Source organism: Drosophila sulfurigaster, chromosome 2R (assembly GCF_023558435.1).
Source record: "Drosophila sulfurigaster albostrigata strain 15112-1811.04 chromosome 2R, ASM2355843v2, whole genome shotgun sequence".
Lineage (NCBI taxonomy): Eukaryota > Metazoa > Arthropoda > Insecta > Diptera > Drosophilidae > Drosophila > Drosophila sulfurigaster.
In genome coordinates, this window is record NC_084882.1 from 24068324 (window position 1) to 24089645 (window position 21322).

General features: G+C 36.8%; 5 protein-coding genes and 1 pseudogene across 5 annotated transcripts; 2 read left to right on the forward strand and 4 right to left on the reverse strand.

Moving 5' to 3' along the window:
• The first annotated feature begins 4053 nt into the window (after positions 1-4053).
• LOC133836755 (DNA polymerase zeta subunit 2-like) lies at positions 4054-4662 on the forward strand. Its single transcript, XM_062267343.1, has one exon. The coding sequence runs from the start codon at positions 4054-4056 to the stop codon at positions 4660-4662; it is 609 nt and encodes a 202-aa protein (XP_062123327.1).
• Positions 4648-6175, reverse strand: LOC133836560 (splicing factor 3A subunit 3-like; annotated as a pseudogene).
• A 670-nt stretch (positions 6176-6845) lies between these two features.
• Positions 6846-11186, forward strand: LOC133836561 (uncharacterized). The gene is given in 4 exon segments (XM_062267131.1): positions 6846-7119; positions 10263-10301; positions 10620-10642; positions 10644-11186. Coding segments are annotated over 3 exon segments (285 nt in total). The 5' UTR covers positions 6846-7119; positions 10263-10288; the 3' UTR covers positions 10893-11186.
• Positions 11187-12199: 1013 nt separating this feature from the next.
• Positions 12200-14683, reverse strand: LOC133837661 (uncharacterized). The gene is made up of 3 exons (XM_062268502.1): positions 14100-14683; positions 13536-14047; positions 12200-13479 (listed from the first exon to the last, which is right to left on the reverse strand). The coding sequence occupies exons 1-3, from the start codon at positions 14241-14243 to the stop codon at positions 12525-12527; spliced, it is 1611 nt and encodes a 536-aa protein (XP_062124486.1). The 5' UTR covers positions 14244-14683; the 3' UTR covers positions 12200-12524.
• A 557-nt stretch (positions 14684-15240) lies between these two features.
• Positions 15241-17209, reverse strand: LOC133837663 (uncharacterized). The gene is made up of 3 exons (XM_062268503.1): positions 16933-17209; positions 16369-16880; positions 15241-16314 (listed from the first exon to the last, which is right to left on the reverse strand). The coding sequence occupies exons 1-3, from the start codon at positions 17074-17076 to the stop codon at positions 15360-15362; spliced, it is 1611 nt and encodes a 536-aa protein (XP_062124487.1). The 5' UTR covers positions 17077-17209; the 3' UTR covers positions 15241-15359.
• Positions 17210-17474: 265 nt separating this feature from the next.
• Positions 17475-20881, reverse strand: LOC133835996 (uncharacterized). The gene is made up of 2 exons (XM_062266209.1): positions 18990-20881; positions 17475-18926 (listed from the first exon to the last, which is right to left on the reverse strand). The coding sequence occupies exons 1-2, from the start codon at positions 19655-19657 to the stop codon at positions 17966-17968; spliced, it is 1629 nt and encodes a 542-aa protein (XP_062122193.1). The 5' UTR covers positions 19658-20881; the 3' UTR covers positions 17475-17965.
• Between the last annotated feature and the right edge of the window lie 441 nt (positions 20882-21322).

Sequence of the window (21322 nt, forward strand, 5' to 3'; positions counted from 1 at the left end):
GCCAACAACAACCTGTATCGGATCTTCCGATGCTGTTATAAGTTTCACGATGCTAAAGTTGTTGCTGCCCCACGTTGGGCGCCAAAATTTATGTGACGTTGCCAGTCTCACGTTGGGCTAGCCAACCATTTATGATGGCGTTGCCAGACCCACGATTGGGCGCCAAAAATTCCTAAGAATAGTCAGCCCCGGATGTGAGAAGACGGTTGCAAATATCATTCACGACCATCTCTCGTGCAAGCATATAGCGGAGCGGGACCCTTTGAACCCTTAGCTCTTTCGGGATTGTGGGGTGGGTTTTTGCTATGCTTTACACGAAGCCACGAAAACTTTATTATTATAGAGTCCCTCCTGATTCTAAAAAAACAAACACATGAGTCGATCCTCTTGTCAATAAGCTATTCCGACTCGAATCTACAATACAACTCGATCGGAGTACTACCAATATCTAATAAACAAAACAAATGCAGGCACACTGTTGAAATTCGGACAAAATTGAAGAAAAGCAGGGGTGGTCTTATAAGATGTTAACTGCCACACCCTGGTCTATACCCACCCAACCATGGTCATAAGATGAAACGTTTTTATGACCCCAAAACTATTACAACTCCCCTTTTAATTTATGCTCCCATGTCTCCGGAAATCAGAACACAATCTAGAATTCCATTATTAAAGTCCAATGACTCAAAGTTAACATCAGTATTTTATTTATAACAAAAAACAAAACCATTGGTTCAAATGAATTATAATTATGACGGTATAATTATTTCCATAATTTTTTTTTTATAGGGCAGTTATTTCAATCCAATACAATATTCTTTTTATTAGCAACGGCTACTACCCATTTACAATAATAACTAAGAAAGAAGAAGATGTAAAAACTAATAATATTTAATAAACAATCAATAATTCATAAGCAAACAAATTTTGGCAACTATTTTTGGATGCGCGCTTTAGCAAACAGATTCATGAGGTTTTTCTATTAAATTTACTATTTTTACTTTAAAATCTTTATTTTCTTCTCAAATCGTTATTTTGTATTTTTAATATTTATTTTATTTTTATGGTATTGTGAAACATTTTTTTTTTTTAATTATTTTTAGATATTTATTTTTTTGTTTATTGATTTTTATTTCAACCACTTTTTATTTATGCTGTATTTATTATGAAATCATTTTTGAATTTTTATCTATATATTTTTAAATATTTATTTATCTTTAATTTTTATTTATTTTTTAAATCCTATTTATTATTTAATTTTTATTTATTTTATTTATTATTTTTATTATTTTATTTATAATTTTTATTATTTTATTTTTAATTTTTATTATTTTATTTTTAATTTTTATTATTTCATTTTATTTTTATTATTTCATTTTATTTTTACTTTATATATTTTATTTATCCAAATTTAATATTGACTTTTTATTTATTTAATTTTAAATCATTTTGTTTTTGTTTTGTTTATTTAATTTTTATATATTTAAATTTTTATCAAATTTAATATTGACTTTTTATTTATTTGTTTTTATTTTGTTTATTTAATTTTTATATATTTAAACTTTTATCAAATTTAATATTGACTTTTTATTTATTTGTTTTTTTAATTCATATTTAATATTTATTTATTTATTTTTCTCTATTTTATTTATCATATTTAATTTGGATGTTCATTTATTTACTTGTAAATCATGTTTAAACCACTGTGCTGTACCAACAAACAATAATAATAGTAACAATATCGGCGGAAGCAAATCAGTACTAAAAAAGGTATAGGCCTGACCCAAAAGTTAGGGTATCAGCCGACAGCTCATATGCTGTTTGGGAGCTTTCGCAACTGCGAAGAAGTATGAAAAATTACAATGCAAGCAAAACTGTGGGCAGCTGCTGCGTGGCCGAACAGGCACCAACATATGTATGTATGTATGTATGTAATTACATATGTACGAATATTTATGTTATAAAACTTCTTTTATGTATTTTTATTTCGGACACTCGGACTTAAAACTTACCCGACAGAACTCCACGACGAAGGCCTTCATGATGTTGTTGCTGTTGGTGATGATGATGTTGATGATGATGATGAGTTTAATGATGATGATAAAAATGATTGTTTATATACCTTATAGGGTATATTCTTTTGTTTGGTTGTTCACATACACACACATTGTCATAATTATTATTGTTTTGCACAGGGTTTTATGGTGGCTTGTTATTATGTATGAGATTATATTTGCATTATTTATTTATATATATATTTTTTTTAATTATTGTGTTTCACGTTGGATATACCCTTTAAGGCCTAGGGCAATAATGGCCAACAAAGCAAAGCAAACCAAAAAAAATAGCGCAAAAAAAAATAAGTGCCAAATTACAATTGATATTTCTCTTTACTTTTCGTTATCTTTTTCGTTACTTATTATTTTATATGTATGGCAACTAAATTGTTTTAATATATTGACGGCAAATGCAAATCTTTTTTTTTGCTTTTTATTTGGGCTTTTACCCCTTTTACTATTGCCTCTGTGTACAACTATTGTATGACCTTTTAATTTTAACAAACTTATTTTTGTCATACTATTATTCACAAACTTGCACTACACATCTTCACTAGCACTGGCACTGGCACTGCACTGCTGCTGATGCTGCTGCTGCTGAGTGGAGACGGCGAACGATAGAAGCGGCAAACGAGAGAAGTGACGATTCTGGTACAAGAGCCTTGCGCGGCTCGGCACAGTGGTGCAAGAGTGATCTGCCCAGAGATGCACTGCACTTCACTGTTGTTGTTTTTGGTTTTTTTTGGTTCTGCAGGCGGCAGACCAGAAATATAAAAAGTCTTCCGGCACGAAATAGTCGGCCTCCGCTGACTAACATGCGCCGGAATTGTGGAATTCAAATCCACTATAGGTGTAGAATTTTGTCTATCCGTATTATTTAATTAGAAAATAATGACGGCTTAGACGAATTTTCACAATCTACATATGAGAAAAATACGAAGTTAGGACCAATGTAAAATTTCATTATTTCATAGAAATAATTACCTTTACGTAGCAAGCGTAACGAGCTGGTGTATTTATTTTGCTCAAGGCAAAAAAACATCGATGGATGCTGATGATAATGACAGATTATGTTGTCTTTTATATTCTGGTGATGCATGTGTTTTATATTTGTTTTATTAAAAACACCATCAACCAAGAATGCATCCGTCTCTGATCGTAGTCCAATAAGAAAAGAATGAGAGCTGTCGTTGCCAAAGTGACAAAGCTCGTCTCCTTCTCCTACGATCTTTCGCTAGACAATTCACCACGGAGGGAAATTTAATTTGCAGAGGTGTATTGTCCCTTTATCGTGCCATGGTTTGTGTCTTCGCTAACTTTGCGCGGCAAATTTAAAATCTCAAGAAGAAAGAGATTTTACGCCCAATTTTTTTTATTTGCGACCATTACATGTTTCGACGGAAATCTTAGGAAAAATTAGGAGGCTACTCCTCTAGAAGGGATACTAGCACGAAAACTGTTTAAGTTGATGAGCACTTTTTAAATATATCAACACATTAAATGAGGTGTAACAATGTAAAAAAAACTCGAGGTTTACGTGAACTAAAGACGAAGAATATGATGCTCCTCGATAAGTATTTTATATCCCAACAATCGAAAGGAAATAAATACATAGTTAAACTGAAAATGGGGCACCGATTTTTCGTTTTCTATGAAAAATGAATTTGTTCTTTTAAATACATATGTACATGTTTTACAACATACCAAAATGTCTTTAATTTACCGCTTAAGCGTTAAAATGGAGTTATTAAATTTAATGTATAAGTAAAATCGTTAAATGCAAATTACTTGAAGAGTAAAACAAATCTAAAATATAATTTCTAATAACGAACACGAATTAACAGTTTTATTTTTTTCATACAGTTTGAAGCAGACTACACAGGGCTGCGTGTTTTCAATACTAGGGCTTCATTTTATACGAGATTGCAGTGTGAATGTCAAAAGTCAGCGAACACATTTCAGCGCGTAATGAAATTTGTGCGGTGCTTCAATTAAAATGAATTCCGAAGATATTGCTGCCATATATTTGGAGGCTGTAGAAATATTTGTAAATCACATTCTCTACGTCCGCGAACTATATCCGTTGCAAATCTTCAAAAAACATCTGGTTTACAACACACCGGTCTTTATATTGTCATTTCCGACGTTGAAATGTTATATTGCAAATGTTTTAAAGACTGTGGAGAAAATGCTGGAGAACCCAAATCACGAAGCATTTAAATTAGAACTTATTGTCTATGAACACGAAAGCAAACACTTGGAGAGCTATGTGATCGAAATGCTGCCAATATCACTAGACTTGATTCAGACATCAGATCAATATTTATTGGAATACGAGCAGCAGCTTCGATCGGCTCTGTACAAATTGGCAGAACGCTGTAAAAAGTTGCCCAAACTGCCACACGATTCCAAGTTTAAACTGCAAATTCACACCACACAGATCGCCTTTCAACGTCTGAGTCATGATGTGCATTATCAGGAGTTTCCCTGGTTGCAGACGGAAGTAGAGCACAAAGAAGATGCTTCCCAGAAATTTAGCATTTTGCCGCTGGCAAGAATCAACAAGGTGGGACTAAAAATGCAGGCGCAATTCTATAAATTTTAGGCATATTGTATTTAAACATTAAAAAATGGGTGATATATAAAATGACTTCTTTAGAGCAGTCCTTGTCGCTTCAAATCCTCAAATGTTTTGCGATTCACAACGTTGCCCAAAGAGTCCTCGAACTCTTCTTCCTGGTCGGCAATCCAGCGTTCGCTTTGCTTCTGTGACTTCAACTTTTCCCACAATGTGATAGCATCCTCAATTTGCGTGACATTGGCAAAATGCGCAGTATTTGGGATACCCAAACAACGCATACCATGGGCGTGTCGCCATTCTGCAAAGTGTCGCTGAAATGCCTTGGGTCCTTTGTACGTGAAATTGCCACAAATCTCGCAGTTGTAACTAATGTTCAGGCCATGCAACTTGTACAGCCAATACGGTATTGGTTTGCCATCCCAGCCCAGTGGAAGATTCTTGGGATTAAAGGGTACATCATCGGCGTCAGGATCATCATCGTTATCCGATTCGCTGGCCTCCACATCGCTGTCATCTCGCTCGCCGCCCGTACGCGCCTGTTTGCGCTGCACATTCTCCTTGGTAGCCGCTCGTTGTTCGGATAACAGTTCGGCGTATTTGTATAATAAAGCCTCAATTGGGCAATATCCTTATTTCGTTCATTCTCACGAGTTTGTGCATTGGCATTTTTGGCAGTTGGCTTTTTGGCCATCAACGCCGGATCCAGGGTGGTTTTGCCCTTGGTGGTAAACAGGCGTTGTGCTCTCTCCTCTAAGGTACCGCCACATTTGAGACCGAGTGCCACCAGACCTGATTTGAGCCGATCCAAGCCCAGAGATGCCAACTCCTCCCAGCTGGAGAAGGCAGATAAGTCCAGATGGGCGCCGGTATTGGCGAGCGCCGATTCCGTTTCCTTTAGCGCCCAGCCAGGGAATGTGCCTTGCAGCCACTGGCGTTGAAAGTCCAGCTCGACTTTAACCATTTCGCTCTCCAGATCGAGCAGCGGTTGAATGCGCTGCAGGAAGCTGTGTAGATATTGGTTGAGTGTCTCTACATATTTGCGATACTCACGATTCTTGCGCTCACGTGGTATATCGAAGACATGATCAAAAGACATGAGATACGTGATATAGTCCAACTTTTCGACGCCACGCAAATTCAGATATAGTTCGTAACATTCGTTTAAATCCAAATATCGTCCGCCACCCTCCTCGTCAGTAAACTCGACCAAGGCGCTCATATCATCGGGATTGCTATAGACTTTGATCATCTCCTCGAACTCCACCGAAAGGGGAACACTGATTTCAGCCGGGTGCGTTTTGTAGAATGCTTTGATCTGTTTTAAGCGTGCATAGAATTCGTTAAATTCATTTGGTCCCGAGAGTGCAGCAATCTCGGCTTTTCGCTCATTGTCTTTATCTTCATAGAGATCACGCAATTGAGCGGTGGCATTATGATGCAGTTCCATCAGATACTTTAACCGATGCTCACTGTGTATACGCTCCTTTTCGCCGGCCTTTTTTGTGGCGTGTTCGTCGACCATCAGCTTAAGGCTGATGTCAGAGTGCGCGCGAGAAGCGAAGCGAAGCGATGCGAGAAACGATGAGCAAAGCGAGAAGATGTCAGAGTGAGAGCTTTGCGAGAAGCGAGTTACATTGTTATTTTGTAAGGTTTGAAAATAAACGGTAATTAAATCAAAGAATGCAAGAAAACAATCGTACGCTCTGAGAGAGTTGAAGCGATAAAGCAGGTTGCAAACTGCTCTCTCGCTTTCTCGCTTGAACTCGCAACTCGCTTCGCTCTCACTCTGACATCTTTCGAGCGATTGCATATGAAAAGGGTTGCAGTGGTTTATCGCTCGTTCTCGCCCAATATTATCGCATCGCTTCTCGCTCGCACTCTGACATCAGCCTAAGACATGCCAGCACATATGTATGTACCTTAATATTAAGTGGATGTATGTATGTATGTGTGTGTTTTACTAGATATCGAAAAAGTACCACAGTTCTGCCTCTTCTACTACGACTACTACTGCATACTATACCATGGAGCCGAGCCTCCAAGCACACAGCCAGTTTTTTGGGTCTCTCGCTCTTTTTGCACGCTCGCACGCTCGCAAACTCAAAACAACGCAACGCAAACGGTTAGCGCTGGGGCAGCAGCAGAGGCTACAGCAGCGGTGCGGCTGCTCTAGCCTATGGGGGTTCCTATAGATACTATCGAGCGAGCCAGCGCCAGTCTGTGTCTATGCTTAGACCTCGATAGTTGGGCGCGTCGTCGTGTAGTTCGAGCTAACATCAACGCTCGCTCAATCTCTCTCACTCATTCACACTGAGACACACACACACATATTTACGAAACCCAAGATCGACTTAAGCAGTTCAGTTGCATTTCTGGTGTGCGCGACTGTGTGCGTGTGTGTGTGCATCAGCTGTTGACAAATTAATGAGCGCAGCTTTGGCCTCCGTCGCCGTCGCTGTCGTCGTCTTGCAATTCTAAACGGTAAAACACGTCAAATCACACGTACTTTACATTCATTGTGCATGTTACATGTGTGTGTAGTTGTATGTATAAATAATCAGAAATATGCATTTTGTAACAAAAACGAAAACAGAAAAACAATAACAAATAATATTGTGAGTGACAGTGATTAACATAATTTGATGGTCGCGCCACTTTTCTACGCACATATGTTTGTATGTACATTTATATGTGCCACGTATGTACTGATGTATGTTATATGTATGTACATCAATTAGCTTAAAGAGTGATTTACACGCTTATCATTATTTGCTGGGTATGGCGCGTGTTTAGTTCCAGTGAGTTTTTACTGTTGATTTGTCAGCTTTTATTTTTTGCGCTTTTTTGAACTATTCCACCTTGGCATTTTGTCTACAGTGAAGCAAGCGTACAACGAATATGCGCCCACGTACGTGCAATATGCAAAGATATTCGCGTGTCTGTGTGCTTAAGAGTTAAAGCTTGGAATGTTCCACTTAATTGATACAGTGCGCGCTCGCTACTTAAAAATATTTAAATTGAATATTTGCAAAAATGTATGTTATATTCTCAAGTTAGTGAATATCTTATGAAAAATGTATATAAAACTCTTTAATGTTTTTGAGAGAGTTTAACTGCCTTTGCGTGTCTTCACTGTAGTGGTACGTTGTGTTGTGGGAACTTGGCGAATGACGCGAAATCAACTGATAAAAAAACGAAGAGGGTGGACTGAGCGAGTTCATTGATTAAAATAAAAGTCCAGCTGACGTTGCCGTTTTCTTTCTTTGTGAATCTTATCACACACAAACGGCAGCGACAGTGGCAAGCAGGCAACAACAATAGGAAAGAGCCAATTTAAAATAAGATTACATACGCACACACACACATGTGTGTGAAATGTTATAGTATATTTTAAATGGAATGAGCAAAAACAATGGCGATAGCTTGGCTTCAATATGATATGATTGATTTACTCGCATATATTTGTTATATGAACAAAATTTACACACATAGTACATATGTATGTATGTATGTATTTATGATCATATGTTTGTATTCTCATATGTACATTTTAAATGCAATTGTTTAAGAGCTGTGGACGACAGTTGGCTCAAAGTCCGAAGACATTTCGCTGGGCTCGTGGACAAAATTCGTTAGCTGAGTGAGACACTCACTCATATGATACGAGTGTGATTCGTTAGCTACTCATCGGCCAAAGTTTCTCGTGCCGAGTTGTGCTCCAAACAGCAACAACAATAACACATGCAAAAACCGGCATTGCGCAGTGCTAAAAAACAACACAATAACACAACAAAAAAGCCAAAAACTCGCAACAAAAATTTAGAGCTGAAGGCCTGTTAATTGCTTAAGTATTTGAAAACAGGTAAAAAATGCAATCTTCAGTTTTAATAAAAAATACTTTATATGCAAAGCATTAAATCTATTTTAGACCTACGCACGTCTTTAATAAACAATTGCTTGTCTTAGTCATGGGTTATCTCCATTTCACAATTAGGGAAAATGTGGTCATTTTTATTGACTTAGATACGAGTGCTTTTATTTTCAGGCTACTTGATGAGCCGCAGGTATACATTTCGACTTTATATGTACATATATACATATGCTGACATCAACTAAACAAACCAAAATAAACAAATATACTCGTACTTTCGACTAAAGATTAACGCCACGTTTAGTTTATTTAACATTCCTCGAACTGAGTGTGTTCGCTAAACATATCGTACTATAATTAAGTATACCCTTTGTAAATATATTCTGTGACACTGTGACCCATCCATTTGATAGTGTGTGTGTGCACACACATTACAGTGAAATATGCAAAGAGGTTTCGCTTCCACAATTGTGTGCTCGTTTTACGTCATTCACATTCATTGAGTCTTTTTTGGCTAATGCAGCATCCGCATCTGTTTCAATGAGTTGTTCTCTAACTTTTTATGCACACAAATATCCATATGTGTATACTATAATATTACCATTAACCATTTTTATGGACTAAAAATCAATTCAAGAACATCTGTGAGTAAAGCGATTTGCCGAATACGCGTGCTTTTAGATACCTTTAATAAAATCAAAAGCAAATTACTTTCATTATTTATGGCCTTTTACAATTCTGCTTATCTTGAAATGGAAAATACATTAGTTTAAATTTAAATGAATATTTATGGTACTCAAGGAACAATGAATAATGTAATATATTTGTGTATACAATGTCACAAGTCAGTGTGAATTATAATTTACTATATAGAGTTGCTAAGTGTTTCTTTTACGGCATTATGGTATTCTATAATTAGACTCCATTTTACGATATAGTATACGAAAATTGTTGTTCGTTAACCACTCAAAGTGTAGATTAATCTGATTGATGACTGCGTATGAGTTATATAAAATTACTCATACGTCAAATTGTGCATTGAATATTAGAATATAATATTGCTGAATAGTTCAAAGCGAGGTTTTATAGTATGTCGCAAAGAAATTTGCTACACACCTGTCGATATTCCACGGTTGCTTAGACCTTGACTGAAACATCCACCATTCCTAATGTTCGACCAAAAATCAATGCTGAAATATAGAAATAGGAAAATGTAGGAAATAGGAGAAAAGGTTGTCTGGTCACGTGAAATGAAATTCATTGTGGTTGCAGTGGAAAGCAGACACGACGATTGATAGGTTAAACAAAGAGTCAGGTGGTGTTGTCAATGCCGACAATTGATTGAATACTCGGTCTGTTCTGGCCTCTTTACATACAATATGAATATGTACAGACTTTCTTTGTAGTATATCAGCAATTAAATAAAAATAGGTATTACGCGACACCAACTGGAATATTGCAAAATGGGGCAAGTTATCGCCTTCGATTGGAGATTCGATTTCGTATATACATTGATCATTAACACGTTTGTCATGTATTGATTTTTGTGTCTAATTAACTACTGGTCGAGAATGTTAATTAGATAGTCGAAGCTCGAGTAGAGCGTGTGAGAAGTTGAGGCGTCAGCTTTAATTTCCATGGGCACAAATGCAATGAAGGTCAACGCACCGAACACTTGTTGAATTACAATTACAAGTTGTTTGTTTACATGCCTACTGATTATATTAATCGCTTGCATTTATTTTCGTTTCAGATTGTTGTCAATTCAATAGTAGCGAAATGACTGGATCAGGTAAATATACAGTATATAATATAATAATGTGTTCTACTTTATTTATTTGATTTGAATTGGTTGGAAAGTGTTCGCTTATATTTTAATGTACATACATATGTATTTAGTTTTATTGAAGAAGGATATACTTCTCCACCTTCTCTTTTTATAAGAACTTTATTTGCTTGGATGAAACATTTTAGAATTTTAAGCTCCAGCCAAAAAGTATGCAACACAATTTTGCCTATAATTTTCTTGCTTGATTCTATGTAGTAAATGTATTTTGAAATTTTGTAATAAATATGATTTTTAATATGTGTGTTTTTTGTTTGTTTGCAGTTCACGATCCGAAATGGAGCTTGGGAGAGGCGAGAATCTTCTGGACATTTGGTCTGGCGCAAGGAGTCGCCATCGTCAAAGGTTCGTTTTCGATTTGACGTTGAGGTGCTGGAATTCGAAAAGCATCCCAACGAAGAGCTTGACCACACAGACGATCACTTCTCGATCACAAATCTATCAACCACAGTTGCTCTCTGTGCCACATGCGTAGCCGTTGTGGCAGCATCCGTATTCCTGCCCTGGTACCTAATGGAAAAGGTCGGTTCGCTGTGAAAGTAATATCATGCAGATTGTGCATAGTACATAGTAGTAGAACTTACGTCAATTGAAGGTATTAAGTAGGCTTATGTATATAGAGACAAGCATTCGATAGTTATATGTAAGTACTAAATACGATGTGTAAATTTTAATGTAAATACGAGTAGTGCATATTATATACCATATTTTGTGATAGACCTATGTAAGTCTAAGGCTTTTTAATGCAGATGCATACTGACTGTTTGTAAGCAAATGATTTAATCGATGATCACAAAGATATTTAAGTGAATAAACAGACAACTTGCCTAATTTGATTTAGATTTATTCTTCTTGACCTTGCAGCATTTATTTAGCAAGTAATTAAACCCTTCACAAGAGGAATATAAGACTAAGCTGACTTGCATTAGTCTATCTTATACGACGTATAAGATTCAAATGATTAAAGAGTGCTTACAGGACACAAAACGGTCTGTTTGTTTCCGTCGATGGAGCAGTTCAAAAGTCGTGCGTTAAATCTGCACATTAAAAAAACATGTTAATTGTAGTGCGAATTACAATTAATGAGCTAAATATTAATTCTTTCGATCGCTCGTTCGATAAATAATATATTCTTTCTTTTCTTTTTTGTGTTGTGTGCATTGTGTGACACATAACCTCAAGCATGTGAGTGCTTTTCCAAGCACAGCTCGCATGCGCATGTATTTGCCTTTTGATCGTTCGAGTTAAATGGACAGTTCTATTGAAAAGTGTGATTTATTTTTGATATTGCTAATTTACGATTAAATAATTGTCTTATTTATGAAAAAATGTAAAAAACCCGCGTGTCGCGCTATTTTTTTGCAAGTGCCGTTATTTTTAATGCTTCTGAAATCTCTCTTCATTTCGCTAGCGCAGATTCAACGGTGCGAGGGAAAGTTACAAAGATAATCGACGAGTAATAGAGCTGTAAGTGACAAACACCAATTATTATTATGTTGCCAGTGTTGCTTAATCCTGAATGAGTTAGGAAGTGCTGGATTAAATTAAACATCAATATGAAATGACAATAATATATTAACGGACAGGTATTGCAGGTGGAATTATCAGCTTATCTTGATTTATTGATGATATCATCATATTTGTTGTTGATATAGTAATCTGTATTTTGATTTTGACGTGTATTTATTTCAACTTACCGTTTTTTTTTATCCATATAATAAGTCAATAGCATTTTGAACACAACAGAAAGCTAATTGTTTGGTGCCAGCGACCATTTGCTGGATGATATAGTAAAATCAAGCAGTTCAGTAGGTGCAAGCAGTTTTAAATAGGAATTAAGATAATCAATATTTAGCTTTATTTATTATTTTATATTCTTACAGTAATTAATTAAATAACAATTTTAATTCGAACACGGCTTCTTGTTAAATAAGAAATCAAAAAATATCCATATGTGAGGAGAATGAATATTGAAGAATTTTGCAAGTAGTACAATCAAGCAGTGTGGCAAGAAGTTATTTGACGCGTTAGTTCTACTAATGGCCGCTGCAAATAAGCGGCGTAGTTTAGCATGTACACTATTAAGGTGAGTTTATATTGTAAACAATGCCCCTCATTTGGTTTACTATTAGTTTCTGTGCCAATTTGTTATATGTGTTACTTAACATCTTAGTTTCTATCCTTAATATCAAGGAAATAGGCCTTTGTGCCTAGTCGATTTGTTTTTCCATTGGCACTGCGCACCAACTCATCCACAATGACAGCACCACCATTCAATTGCTTGTACTTGGCATCTGTGTGGCGTTGTACAAAATCCACCACATCCTGAGCGTGTATTTGGGAGCCAGGCTTCTTCACCACAGCAGCTGCCGCCTCGTCTCCGTTGAATTGATTCCAGACGCCAAACACACAAACATCGGCTACGTCGGGCATTTGGGAAATAATTTGTTCGATCTCGTTGGGGTAATACATGATGTTTTGGTACTTGAGCATATCCTTCTTGCGTTCAATAACATAGAGGTAACCATCGTCGTCCATATATCCCAAGTCGCCACTGTGAAACCATCCCTCAGAATCTTTAATTTTCATTGACTCCTCTGGATTGCCATAATATCCTGACCAATGTTGACCATTGTTTACACAAATCTCTCCCACCTCATTCGGACCGAGTGTCTCGTTCTGTTCGTTGAGAATCTTTAGCTTAAAGCCTTCCACTACGTGACCTGCTGAGTTAGGCTTCTGATCGAAATTGTCATTCAAGCAAACCATAGTTCCTAATTCCGTAAAACCATATGCCATGATCATGCAGTCAGTTTGTAGGTGACTTCTAATAGAATTTTGTGATTCAATGGAAGTCCGACCACCTCCGTACATATAGCATCGAATACTCTGCAAATTGGCTTCATCAAATTCCTTACAATTGGCTATCATTGCAATCTGAGAGGGCGGCTGAAGTAACCAGGTGATCTGATATTTTTCAATGGCCCGCAACAGACGTGCAGGATCAAAGGGATTGTCAGCAATAACTCTCGTTGTGCTGTATATTCCTGAAGTGACTGTTGTCAAGAGTCCAGTGACCCAGTCCAAGGTACTGTGAGTGTACTGAACATCATCAGTGGTCAAACTGTAGAGCATAAAGTTAGGACCACATTGGAAAATTACAAGATTGATTCGACTTACGGGTTGTAGTTAAAAATCTTGTGACTGTTGTTAATTGTCACTGCTTTTGGTGTTCCCGTTGTACCCGAAGAACAAAGTATGGCTAGGGTCTGATTAATGCCTTGTTCCAAGCGAGCTGGCTTGAAGTCATCTTCAACAGTTGTGGCCAACACTTCGTCGATGCTTATAGAGTCCTTGTGATGATTTCTCATTGTTACAATCATCGCATTCTGATGTGCCGAAGCTGCTTTGACTTTTTGGTAATCATCACCATCACAGAATATCAAACGTGGTTTTGTAATGTCAAAAAGTTTCCCAATTGTTGACTCCTCGTAACTTATGTTAAGCGAATGGAAGGCAATACCATTGAAAAAGCAACCATAAGCTACGGCAAACATATGCGTTGTATTTCTCGCTATTATTCCCACAATATCCGTCTGAACCATGCCCATTTTCCTCATAAAACTTGCCACTCGCATTGAGTTCAACAAAAGTTCCTCACGCGTTAAAATTGTATTTTCGGTATCTGAAATCTGTTGGGGAATTAATTGATAAATTCAATGTTTATACATGTCAAGGACTTACTTGAGCTATGAGTTTGGGATGACGTTTCATCTCGCCAAAAATAATTTCGCCGATAGATTGGTCCTTTGAGAAATATGTACGTTCAGGCTTGCCATACCAAATCCTTTCCTCTGAGTTGTAATAATTTTCTTGTTTGAAACCCATTTTGAATGCGACAAGTTACGAGGTTTTTCACCAAATGATTACACGCAATCGATTCAAGGGGTCTTTTATACCCGCAGCGTAACAAAGTTAAACATCTGAGATAACGAAAAACTCTCCGTCTTGACTTGCAAAAAAAACTTGTTTATACTCGCATATGTAATATATACATTCAACTAATTGAGAGCAGAGAGCGCTATCTACTAGCTTCCAATTCTAGCTGAGTACATTGTGAGTCGCCATTATTTGAACGTGTTTGGAGGGGTCAATAGAGACACACGTGAATGCCAATTTAGTTGATTGCACAATATGCTTATATATCATTATAAATGCATATTGAATGGATGGCAAGCTATAATATAATTGACTTTATTAACTGGTCATTCGGTACTGCTGGTTAGTTTAGTTGTACCCACCAGACCTGCATCAACAATTCTGTGTGTTTGAAACTAAACTATACAGTAATTGTTATCAGCAACCACCCAAGTTCCTCTCTCTTTTCAGCATGATAATGAAGTATGACATTCTGCGCTAACAACAGCTTTTATCAATTATTAATTTGTTTATATAATGAAAATAATTGTCATGATTAGATTTGTATTATTAAAAGCAAAACAAAAAATCTAATAATAAAAAAAGTAGGCATGTAAAGCCAAAACTGACCAAAACAATAATTTAAATATATTTTTAATTTTATTTAAATATAATTTCATATTAATGTATACCAGTAAAATGTACCCAAAAGATAAAACAGTTAATCAAAATATACCTTATGTGATCGGGAATACCCTTTTCTGGCGTTTACATATATTTTTACGGCAGGCACATTCTACCCCCTTATTAGATTTAAATAATAAAAACCGTAAGTAATTCAATTTGTAAAATTTATATTTTATTAAAGTTTGTTTTAAAAATAGAAAAAATCATTTTTAAAATTTTATTAAATCAAGAAGCTAAGATCAGTATGTGATCTTGACGGATGATATTTTTCTATTTATTTAAATATTGTACTTTATTTCAATACATATAAGAAAAAGCCACAACGAAAAAAGAAAGAAATGAACTAAATAATCTGTGTCAACTGTCATCAAAATCGGCTTTGATTAGCTTATTATCTTCTTAGTTTCTATCTTTAATATCGAGAAAATAGGCCTTTGTGCCTACACGATTTGTTTTGCCATTGGCACTGTGCACCAACTCATCCACAATGACAGCGCCGCCATTTAACTGTTTGTACTTGGCATCGGTATGGCGTTCCACAAAGTCCACCACATCCTGAGCCTGTATTTGTGAGCCAGGTTTCTTTACCACAGCAGCTGCTGCCTCATCCCCGTTAAATTGATTCCAGATACCAAAGACACAAACTTCAGCCACATCGGGCATTTGGGAAATAATTTGTTCGATCTCGGTGGGGTAATACATGATGTTCTGGTACTTGAGCATATCCTTCTTGCGTTCAATAACATATAGGTATCCATCGTCGTCCACATAGCCCAAGTCGCCACTGTGAAACCATCCCTCTGAATCTTTAATTTTCATTGACTCCTCTGGATTGCCATAATATCCTGGCCAATGTTGACCATTGTTTACACAAATCTCTCCCACCTCATTCGGACCGAGTGTCTCGTTCTGTTCGTTGAGAATCTTTATCTTCATGCCATCTACTACGGGACCTGCCGAGTTGGGTTTCTGATCGAAATTCTGATTTATGGCAGCCATGGTTCCCACTTCCGTCATACCATATACCATGGTCATGCAGTCGGTTTGTAGACGACTTCTAATAGAATTTTGTGCTTCAATGGAAGTCCGACCACCTCCGTACATATAGCATCGAATACTCTTCAAATTGGCTTCATCGATTTCCTTACAATTGGCTATCATTGCCAGATGAGAGGGCGGTTGAAGTAACCAAGTGATCTTATATTTTTCAATCATACGCAACATACGTACAGGATCAAACAGATTATCGTTAATAACTCTTAATGTGCTGTAAACTCCGGAATTAACAGTTGTCAAGAGTCCAGTGACCCAGTCCAGGGTACTGGGGGTATACTGAACATCATTAATGGTCAAACTGTGGATCAAAAAATTATATTTTTTGTTTTGAGATTTATGACACTTAACTTACGGGCGGTAGTTGAAAATCTTATGACTGTTTGTAATAGTCACTGCCTTTGGTATTCCCGTCGTACCCGAAGAACAAAGGATGGCTAGGGTCTGATTAATGCCTTGTTCCAAGCGAGATGGCTTGAAGTCATCTTCGACTGTTGTGGCCAGCACTTCGTCGATGTTTATAGAGCCCTTGTGATGATTTCGCATTGTTACAATTATCACATTCTGATGTGCCGTAGCTGCTTTGACTTTTTGGTAATCATCGCCATCACAGAATATCACACGTGGTTTCGTAATATCGAAAAGTTTCCGAATCGTCGACTCATCGTAGTTAATATTGAGCGAATGGAAGGCAATTCCATTGAAGAAACATCCATAAGCTACGGCAAATATATGCGTTGTATTTCTCGCTATAATTCCCACAATATCCGTCTGAACCATGTCCATTTTCCTCATAAAACTGGCCACTCGCATTGAGTTTAATAAAAGTTCCTCACGCATTAAAGTTGTATTTTCGGTATCTGAAATCTGTTGAGGAATTAATTGTTAAATTCAATGCCAATACTTGTCAAGGACTTACTTGAGCTATGAGTTTGGGATGACGTTTCATCTCGCGGAATATAATTTCGCCTATAGATTGGTCCTTTGAAAAGTATTCATGTTCCGACTTGCCATACCAAATCTTATTCTCCGCGTCGTAGTAATTTTCTAGCTTGAAACTCATTCTGAATGCGAAAAGTTGCGAGTTATTTCATCAAATGCTAGTACGCCATCGATTCAACAGGTCTTTTATACCCCCACCTTATGTAGTTAAGCATCTTAGATAACGATAAACGACTTGACTTCCAAAAATTTTGTTGAGGTACATATGATACAGTTGCGAAATTTTATTATTATATTATATTTAATATATATATATATATATATATATTTAATTGTATACATAATTATAATTTATAATAATTATAATAATCTATTAATGACAATATTATTACATGCATTTGCAATTTGGTTGAGCGATTAATAGGGATTTGTATAATTTGAATTCAATTGGATAAATAAATATTTTTGCAAAGAAACACAATTCTGATATCATAATTTATTAAAAAAAAAAACCGCATGACCATTATATTCTGTAATATGTAGGTGGCATAATGAAATTTCCCGTAGGCTTTGAAGATCACATGATTTCATATATCTCGTCTCATGATGCAGCAGATGGTTAAATGCCTAAGTCATTTTTATTATATCTTGCCTTGACTTATAATCGTTACAAACTGTGCAAAGGTTCCATGCTTATCATGTAGAGTAATTTGCCTTGTTTTATGATCATTACAAACTGTGCAAAATTTCCATCTTATCTTGCAGAATAATTGCTGAGTTGAAATTCTGGTCATTAAAAGTTGTAATGCTATTATCATATCTAGCTTTAGAGATAGAGATAGTTCAACGGACTTTAAGTTGCAATAAAGTAAGAGCTTAAGTGATATGAAGTAATATATTCGAATAGATTACTAAACACTAGCTAAACACATTAACAACAGGTTATCTATCTACTACTAATAAACAGTTAAATATTTTAATCAATCAAAATTCTAGGGAAGCCCTCTGAATCAGTTGTGTTCAACTGACTTTAGATAGGCAGCCTTTACGGCATGTCGATTAACTTTGCCGTTGGCACTTTTGGCCAAAACAGGCACGATCTGGACGCCGCCATGCAGGTGCTTATAGTTGACACTGATCTTTTGGGCCACAAAGTCCTGCACGTTGCGCGCATTCACTTGACATCCTGCTTTAGCTACCACTGAAGCAGCAGCAGCATCGCCTTCAATCTCATTCCAAATGCCAAAAACACAAACTTCCGCCACTTGTGGCATCTGGGCAATCACTTCCTCGATCTCATGTGGATAATACATCATGCCCACAAACTTGAGCATATCCTTTTTGCGCTCTACAATATGCAGATAGTTATCCTCATCGAAGTAGCCCAAATCACCAGTGTGGAACCAACCCTCAGCGTCCCTCATCTCGCTAGTTGCCACTGCATTCCCAAAGTAACCACTCCAGTGTTGTCCATGCTCGCAGTAGATTTCGCCCACCGCATTGGGACCCAAGGATTCTCCCGTCTCGTTCACAACGCGCATGCGAACGTTTGGCATAAGGCGACCCACAGACGATGGCTTTGTGTGGGTGCTGTAATTGCAGGACACACAGGTGCCCAGCTCCGTCATGCCATAGGCATTGCGGAGAATACCATCGCCTCGCAGATACGAGCGCATCTTCTCGAGAGTCGCCACTAGCGTGTGACCGCCAGCGAAGAGTAGATGTCGTAGACTGCGCAATTGCTTGGCATTCACATCGGGATTATTTGCCAGCATGGCGATATGTGAGGCAGCCACTATAGCCCAGCTAATGCTATGCTGTTCACACATAGTCAGGAAATGCGCCGGATTGAATGGCTCCTTTGAAATCAGTCGCAAAGTGCCGTAGATACCCGCCGTGATGAGACTGATGAGACCTGTCAACCAATCCAACGTACTTGGTGCATACTGCACGTCATTCAAGCTGAGATAGCTGACGAAAGACAAAGAGATTTAGTTTGTTAATCTTTCGGAATTTAGTGCAATGTTGTGGTACCTGTGAGCTTCAAATATCTTGCGACTATTTGAAAGAGTAACAGCTTTTGGCGTTCCCGTTGTGCCCGACGAGCAGAGTATGGCCAAAGTGCGATCTATGCCTCGCTCGAAGCTCTCCGGTTTGTAGTCCTCTGGCAATGTTGTTTTGAACACCTCCAAGATGCTTTTTACCCCTGCAATACTGCCATCAATTGTCAACAGCTTTGCGCCCAGTGCCTTGGCCACATTTCTCATCTTATCATAGTCCTGGGCATCGCAGCAAAGGAGCAGCGGCTTAGTTATATCAAAAAGCATGCAGATGGTCCGCTCGTCCAAATTGGGATTGACGGCATGGAAAGTGGTGCCGTTGAACATGCAACCGTATCCTAGAGCAGCCAGATGGGTTGTATTCCTTGCCAGGATACCCACAATATGTGTCTCCTTGCTGAATCCTTGTTGTCGCAGATACACGCTTACCTTGGCCGCATTCACGAGCATCTGGGAGCGGGTCAAACGCGTATTTTCACTGTGAGAAATCTGAAAGATACGCTGAGGTTCACGTTGCAGCTGCCTGAATATAATCTGACCAATAGTCAGATCATCGTTGTAATAGCTTTGCTCCTTGGCACCGGACCAGATCTTAAGCCTGGCATCGTAACTTGTGGTGGGATTTCCATTTAGATCTAGCATTGTGCTGCAACTGTTGCATCTCGTTGACGGTCGAGCTCTATTTAAGGGTCAGCGAAATGACTTCCCGTTGTTCTTGACGTAACTGCAACTCATAAATGACAATGGAAGCGAAATAGGTATAAAAGCGCTGCATGAGACACGCGATCGAGCCCCCGATTATCGGAACGATCAAGCGGCACACCAAAAATTAGCCGGCAATTTGTTAGGTTAAAGTGTTTGCGGTATAGCAAATCTCCCTTCCCCCATTTATAGTTGTTATCATGCATGACACAGCAGTTTAAGCTGTTTACTGTAGTATGAAGAGAATCTTGGTAAACAAGTTTATCAAATTGATATGAACACTCATATACTACTGCTCACACTACTGTTGACTAACTATAAATGGATTTCTAGAGCAGAGAGAAAGAGAGAGATAGATAGATCCCCTGCCGAGTTTAAGGTTGAAAAAAAAACTCATTTGATTACAAATTACATTTTAAATTTTTGGGTTTTTATTTAAACATGCCATGTTGTGTATTTTCTCATTTTTCTTTTCTTTATGTTTTTTTTTTTATTATTTTCATTTATAAACATTTCACAAACATTTTTATTCTGGGGTTTTACACATTTGATTTTTGTTTCGTTTTATTTTAGTTTTTATTTTCATTATATTTCGGGTGATGGCAATACAACAATTATCTCAACTATTTTGTATATTTATTTTACTAAATTTTCACTTATGCATTAAAATGTTTTTGTTGTTGTTTTATTTTTATTTTTGTGTTTTTGAGTTGTTCTTAGTTGGCGTTCTCTTTTGGGTTGCTCTACAGCAAATTGTTCATTTTGTATACTATATGTTTGTTTTGGTGTGGTTACTCTTGTTTATTATTATTGTTACCTTTTTGTTTTGTTTAAACGCATGATCTTATTATTGTATTTTGTGTGATGATTCAATTTATTCTCTTCTAAATTTGTATTTATTTTGTTTGTTTTCGGATGTGATTGTGTATGTCGGTGTGTCCACTTAGCTCTATAAAGTAAGGGGATTCACGGTGTTTGTTTTGCTGATCTTTATTTACATTTCAATATGTGTGTTCTCTACTAGAAATGATAATTGGAGTTTTGATTGTTAGAAATGGGCCGAGTCAACGTCCCGACTTTTTTTTTTTTTGCTTGAAGATATGTGTTATGATTTATAAATTTCATTTCCCATTTGAATTTATTTACTCTCATATACGTTCTTTCATTCATTTTGTTCTTCTCAAATTTGTGCAAGTTAATTTTTCTCTTTAGAATAAGTTTATTGTGACTGAAACACTAAATGGTGACTTAGATTGTGATTGTGTAAAGTGAGTAGCGGATTGTGAGTGTGTGAATGTAAAATGTGGATTGTGACTTTGGTTTTTTTTTTTTGTTTTTCTTTTGAGGCGTTTAGTAAATAGTATTTAATATTAGTAATGTTCTTGACTATTCTATCTGAATGCAATGTGATGTAACACCCTTTTGTTCATGTTGTTATTGTTGTTAGTTGTTGTTGATTTTGTTGTTGTTTTTGTTGTGGCTTAACTTAACTACACATAATGTTAACTTATGTGCTACATTTTCACGTTTAAATGTTAAAGTTTAAATATTAAATTTCTGTTAGTTCGTTTACTCAAAACTTGTAAGTCTTTTTGGAACGCATCT

Bases quoted from the DNA above. Each gene is read 5' to 3' on its own strand.
- LOC133836755 (XM_062267343.1), top strand. From the start codon at position 4,054: ATGAATTCCGAAGATATTGCTGCCATATATTTGGAGGCTGTAGAAATA.
- LOC133837663 (XM_062268503.1), bottom strand. From the start codon at position 17,076: ATGAGTTTCAAGCTAGAAAATTACTACGACGCGGAGAATAAGATTTGG. The intron at 16,881-16,932 runs GTAAGTCCTTGA...ATTCCTCAACAG, and splicing joins ATCCCAAACTCATAGCTCAA to ATTTCAGATACCGAAAATAC. The intron at 16,315-16,368 runs GTAAGTTAAGTG...TTTGATCCACAG, and splicing joins AAGATTTTCAACTACCGCCC to TTTGACCATTAATGATGTTC.
- LOC133835996 (XM_062266209.1), bottom strand. From the start codon at position 19,657: ATGCTAGATCTAAATGGAAATCCCACCACAAGTTACGATGCCAGGCTT. The intron at 18,927-18,989 runs GTACCACAACAT...GTCTTTCGTCAG, and splicing joins AAGATATTTGAAGCTCACAG to CTATCTCAGCTTGAATGACG.
- LOC133837661 (XM_062268502.1), bottom strand. From the start codon at position 14,243: ATGGGTTTCAAACAAGAAAATTATTACAACTCAGAGGAAAGGATTTGG. The intron at 14,048-14,099 runs GTAAGTCCTTGA...ATTCCCCAACAG, and splicing joins ATCCCAAACTCATAGCTCAA to ATTTCAGATACCGAAAATAC. The intron at 13,480-13,535 runs GTAAGTCGAATC...TATGCTCTACAG, and splicing joins AAGATTTTTAACTACAACCC to TTTGACCACTGATGATGTTC.